This window comes from Cynara cardunculus, assembly GCF_001531365.2.
Source record: "Cynara cardunculus var. scolymus isolate 2C chromosome LG 11, CcrdV1, whole genome shotgun sequence".
In the NCBI taxonomy this organism is placed as follows: domain Eukaryota; kingdom Viridiplantae; phylum Streptophyta; class Magnoliopsida; order Asterales; family Asteraceae; genus Cynara; species Cynara cardunculus.
Genome location: NC_037538.1, coordinates 18,401,563 through 18,407,980, shown reverse-complemented (window position 1 = coordinate 18,407,980; position 6,418 = coordinate 18,401,563). Strand labels below are relative to the sequence as shown.

General features: G+C 35.4%; 1 protein-coding gene across 1 annotated transcript; it reads left to right on the top strand.

The window, feature by feature from the left end:
* Positions 1-991: 991 nt before the first annotated feature.
* On the top strand, positions 992-1,333 carry LOC112521794. Its single transcript, XM_025130785.1, has one exon. It carries the CDS (start codon positions 992-994, stop codon positions 1,331-1,333), a length of 342 nt encoding a protein of 113 aa, XP_024986553.1.
* Positions 1,334-6,418: the final 5,085 nt, after the last annotated feature.

Genomic DNA, 6,418 nt, shown 5'->3' with positions numbered 1-6,418 from the left:
AATGGAAGCGATCAGGGGGATGCGTGAGAAGAGGGCAAAGATGGAAAAAAACAGCCCCTGAATGGTTGAGTGGAGTAATACCCTCAAAATGGTTAAGAGCCATATGTAACCGTTAAGAGGCTTTTTTTTTGCCAAATGGTCCTAACCTCTGACCGATTAAGAGGCTCCCTCTTAATGTCACCATCAAGAGGGAAACAAACAGCCCCTTAGTCTTGATAAGATCTATATAACGTTTATCTTCTTATGTCATTGATAAACTTTCAATCTCACGACCAACAAAAATGACCACAAAAACGCTTAAAGCTTCTAACCGAAAATACACTATATTTTATAAGTAAATGTCCTTAAGAAACCTACATAGTTACAACRATATSCTCAGAGCATCTCTAACACAAACTCTTCAAAAATGATCGTTTAAGAAAGATAAATGATTTGTTTATTATTTCTACCAATAAGAATCATTGAAATTAAATGTTTAGAAGAGAGATAATATTCTATAAGTTGTATTAAATATTTTATTGATATAATAATATTGTAATCCCCAATGGAGAAGTTGTTGCAGATAAATGTATATTTTTTTTTTTTTTTTGAGATTTTGACTTTGATATTTCAATTGGAAAATTTGTTGAAGATGCTCTTTAGAGGCCAGATATCACATAACTTTGGTGTTATGTGGCACTCATATTTTAACCTAAATACTTTATGCATATATAGTCATGCGTTTTAGCACCTTATTATATTAGAGGGCAATACATATTGGAAGGGAATGATTCCCGTATATATTCTTTTTCTATTGTTTCTTTATTGTGATTGGTTTCCTTTTTCTTAGCCCCTTTTTAGCTATCCCGGATATGTATATATATCCCCTTACTGTACTTTATAATGAGAGAAGTGGAAAAGGCCTATATTCAAAAAAATTATGGTATCCGAGCGGGTCACGTACCACTCGACCAAAACCACAAAACCCTAAATCACCGATCATCGTTCCATCATGGCCAATGGCAGAAACAATTCAGGGTCCAAAACCAATGACCAAACTTCTGACCATAACTCACCGTATTACCTTCATCCATCAGATTACCCAAGGCAAATGCATGCGAATGATGCATTGAACGACAGCAACTATCTCGACTGGATTCAAGAGATGGAGAATTTTTTGTTCGTGAAAAACAAAATAGGGTTACATTGTGATGCTATGATTAAAGGATGGCTGACTACAACCATGGAAAAGGAAATTAGGGTTAGCGTGAAGTATGCTAACACTGCTGAAGAAATCTGGAAGGATCTGCGTGAACGATTCGAAAATGAGAGCACACTAAAACATATGAATTAAAGAAACTTCTCAGCACAACCAGGCAGGATGGGACCTCGATTTCGGCCCACTGCACCACATTAAGGGGAATCTGGGATGAAATAGGCTCAGTGTTCTCCATACCATGGTGTTCTTGTGCATGTAGTGGATGTGGCATTAGCAAGAAACAGCGGGAATTAAGGGACTAGGAAAGACTATATGAATTCCTTCTTAGTCTTGACAGCGACTTCGCCATAATCAGAACACAGATTCTAGCAATGAAGCCTATCCCAACCTTAGGTGAGGCTTACCACCTAGTTGCGGAAGACGAACAACAAAGAGTCGTGTCTGTAGGAAAGAAGACTAATACCGAGACCGTTGCGTTTCAAGCCTTCATGAGGCGTGAGGGGACATGGGCGAACAAAGCAGAACCATATCAAAAAACGGAAAAAGGACCACAAATGATAAAGTGGAACACTGTGATTTTTGTGCGAAAGATGGGAATGCGATGGATGCTTTAAACGCATAGGGTACCCTAAGGAATTAAAAAATTTATAAATATTTATAAATAGAAAAAGAAAGATCGAGGATGAAGGTACGTGGGTGGGGTGGGGGAACCGACGAAGGTAAAATAAGCTTCGATTCATGAATCAGTATTAAGGTAGCTTTTGGTACGCATACATAATTGGACATGACAGAACTGGACATGATATGACAAAAGGACAGGGTTGGACGGGACAGGACTGAACATAACAGGAGTATGTATGGTGTTTGGTACGATTAAGACTGGACGGGACAGGACTGAACATAACAGGAGTATGTATGGTGTTTGGTACGATTAGGACTGGACGGGACAGAACTAGACAAGCTACTCCCAAAAGTTATTTGATTATTTTAAATATTATATAACAGTTATAATTAACACAAATAAAGTAAATAATTAAAGAATAAATATTTATACATAATTTTCATATTTGTACTAATTTTGAATGAAATTTTTGGTATAATTGATGGTAGTGGTGGTGGAGGTGGTTTTGGTTATGATGGAGGTGGTGGTGGCCGACGGTAGTAGTGGCAACGGACGGTGGTGGTCGATGGCCGACAATGGTTATGGAGGTAGAGGCAGTGGTGCTTGGTGGACGACGGTGGTTATAGAGGACATGAAGATGATAGATTGTGGTGGCGATGGCGGTTGACAACAGTGGTAGTTGTGGCAGTTATAAAGGACATGAAGATGGTAGTTGTGGTTGATGTAGTGAAGATAATGGTGGTGGTAGTTATGGTGGACATGAGGTGGCAAAGAATGGTGGTGGCTGATGGTGGTCGTGGAGGAGGTTGTTGCTGTAGAGGAGGAGTTGAAGGTGGCGAACGACGGTAGTGGTGGTGGCAATGGACGTTGGTGGTCGGTGGTCGACTATGGTAGAGGTGGCAATGGACTTGGTGAACGGTGGTTGTGGAGGCGGTGGAAGATGTTGTAGTGGAAGAGGAGGTGGAGGTGGCCGTCGGTGACCGCCGGTAGTGGTGGCGGCGGCCGAAACTAGCGGTGATGACCATTAAAACAAATATCATATTAAGATTATATTAGGGTAGATTAGTAATATTTTAGTTTTTGTCACAATCTTGTCCAATCTTGTTCCACCTATTTTGGTGGAACAAGAAAAAACCTCTTTTGTTTTATGCTGTTCCACCTTGTCTCAATTCTTGTACATATCCCATGTCACGCCAAAAGAGGGATAATGAGTTTTTGTTCTGTCCCATTCTGCAGCCAAACATGGGACAGTGGGTTTTGCCCATCATGTCTCGTCTCCTGTACCAAACGCAGCCTAAATAAGCAATTCGGTATGAGCAGATATCAACCAAACTAATTGAATCTTCATAAGAATTAAACAATTTCATATTCGCCAATTTCTATGGATATTATCAAAAACCTCAATTCGTATTAATCAATAACTGAATTTCCTATCTTATCAAAAATGTTTAGTGTGTATAAATCAATGAATATCTACGCCTTCCTACACATTTACATCGCCGACGAAAAGACAATTTCTCTAGTATTGAAGCTCATGCTCGCCTGAAACCGCCTCATTTTGGCCGATCCTTCGATTGCCGGTGGCGCGTGAGATCTACAGCTGCTATCGACGGTGTTTGAAGGAGGATGATAGTACATACGAGCAGTTTGAGGACAGTGGGAATGAAATCTAGCCACCATTCTCACCCCTAAATCCAGTATCTCTACGTATTTCCCCATTATCATAAACTGAGATTGAATCCAAAACACCGGAGAAGAAGGGTCTGATCAGATCCGAAAGAGAATTATATGGGAGAAATTTGTTGGGATCCGATGGTGTTCAATTTGCTTTGGAAAGGAGGAAGGAATCAGAGGGTTTTATGGTGTGGAGAATGCTGTCTGGATCCTTTCTCCCCTCTTTCCCCTTACTTTGACTCCCTTTTTGTTTTATATTTTCATTTGGATTCCTCTCTTTTAACTTCATTCGCATTTTTGACACCTAATTTTCTTCTTTTTTTAATTTTGACACAAAAATCTTTATCCTTGTCTAATAGACTTATAAGTTATTGTCAACTTGGAATCTTGACCCCAAAATCACTAGCCACCCGTTATAGTATTTTTTTTTAATATTAGGAACCGTTTACAAACACTTATCCTGTAAATATTTACCAGTAAAATTTAACATTGCCATTTACTTACTGGGTAAGATTTTAGTCAACAAAAACGGCATTATATATATACAACAATTTACCCGATAGGCGTTAACTGTGATAAGAGTCGTTACCCTCACTTACTGGGTAAGACTCTCGGGCCTTGCATCACTCTTATCAGATAAGATTCTTGATACTTGTCATATTTATATATATGATCACATGCACATTACATAAAATCATGTATTTGATGCACATAACAAGCATGTTATATTGTACACAATCACATGTGATTGTGTATAACATGACATACCAATATTATGATCATGTACACAATCACATATGATTGTTTTAATGATGACATGGTAATAAACGTACTTAAATTTTTTTAACATGTTTACTTGTGTAGTTAATCCCATCTGTTCTTGTAAAGGATCACAATTGTATTGTGTAGTATTTCCTAAACTCATATGATTGTTATAATGTGTTTTTTTTTTTTGGAAAGAGATAATTAATAATTGGGATGATCGTAAAAAATAACACAGACCTCTTCATGCAAATTATGTTGATATCTTTATCAACCTAAAATTTAACAATTTAATCATAACACTAAGATCTGGATGAGTATAGGAATTGTAATGGGGCGGGGATGTTTGCGCCCCATCCCCGACCCCAATCTCCCTTCTGTCTCCGTCCCCATTCCCATCGAGAAATATGGTCACATCTCTATCCCCGTCCTCAATGGGGAATCGAGATTTTTTCTCCGTTAATGTGAGATATTTTAAATTAAAAGTGTTAAACATCACACTTGATCGATAATGGTACATGTTTAAATCTTACATATTTTCAAAATTTTCTTTTATGTAGCATCAAATATTCACATGTGAACAAAATCACAACAACATACGTAATTGTTTGATCAAATGTTTTAGACTTTTAACGTTTTTTATCCAAAAAAAAAAAAAATAAGACAACTCAGAGAAAATGTATATAAAAAGAATTGTCAAAACACTATTTCTAAACTAAAAGATACTAAATCTAATTTTCTATAAATAATATATTTAATAATAAACATATAAAAAATATTTAATATACGGGGATGCACTACGCTATCCGTCCCCGTTCCATCCCCGATTTTAAATTTTCGGGGATCCCCATCCCGATCCCCATTCTCAGTATCCGATTTTGCGTAGATTCCCCAACCTCGTTGGAGCGGATACACCTAGAGATGGAAGTTTTTTACCCGTTGGGGCGGGTACCCGACCATAATGAGGCGGGTACCCGACCATAATGGGGCGGGGATTCCTCGGGGTGGGGATGGAGATTTATTTTCATACACAAAGTTGAGTCGGGGATGACATTTACCGCCCCTAATCTGAACTTGATTAATTTAGGTCTAGTCAGTGAATAATATTGGATTTGGCTCTTATGTTGTTACTCTTTTGAACGCCAAAAAACAAAATTGAAAAAAGCAAACTATAGGGGACCTAATTGTAATAATATTAAGTAATGGGTTGAAAATGAAATTACGTAGTATCATAAATGCTGGTGACAATTTCAATACCGTGTCAGGAATCCAGTCTCGAATGGGTCATCAACCCTACTTCATTCCTGAATTGACTTTTCTTTCCTTTTTTATCAATTTTTATTTAAAAAGTTTAAATTAATAATAAGAAAATAGTAATAATTAAATAATGATTAAATATTTTTTTTATAATGAGTGTTTGAAATTATTTATAAAAACAAATTATTGACTTATTCCAGTTTGATATCAGTAGTAAGTATTTTTAAGTGTTTAGATAAACAACTTATATCGGTACCAAACTGGTAATAAATTTTTTTTGTAGAAGTTAAACTCTTCTGATTTACAATAAATTGGTAAGTGTTTTTATAAAAAAGTATAAGTTGTTTTCAAATAAAAAATCTCAAACACCCTCTAAATGACTCTATATCTTAATTTTGAGATCCATACAAAATTTATATTTCTATAATTAATGATAAAATTATAATTTTATTAATTAAATATATTTTAAAACTATGTATTTTTTTATTATAGATATTTTTTTATAAAAGATTTTATATTAAAAACTGTATTATTATCAATATAAAACAAACTATTCTAGAACTATGATTCTTTTTAAGTTGGCTGTGCCTATTTCCAAGAGTCAGAATAAAATAAGTTTGACCTATGAAAATCAAATATTATAAAAGCAAATGACATAGGAGGCAAATGATTATGTGATAATAACAGTTACACATCAGCATTCTACTCACCATACAACTCTATCATTTTATATCCATACTCTATAACACTCCAATGAGTTTAATGGATTTCCACATCATATATATATATATATATACATATATATATATATATATATATTATCTATAAATATAATTTTACCAACAAATTTAAAAATCTACTAAAAACAAGGAATAATACATTAAAATGAAAATGAAACGAAATTA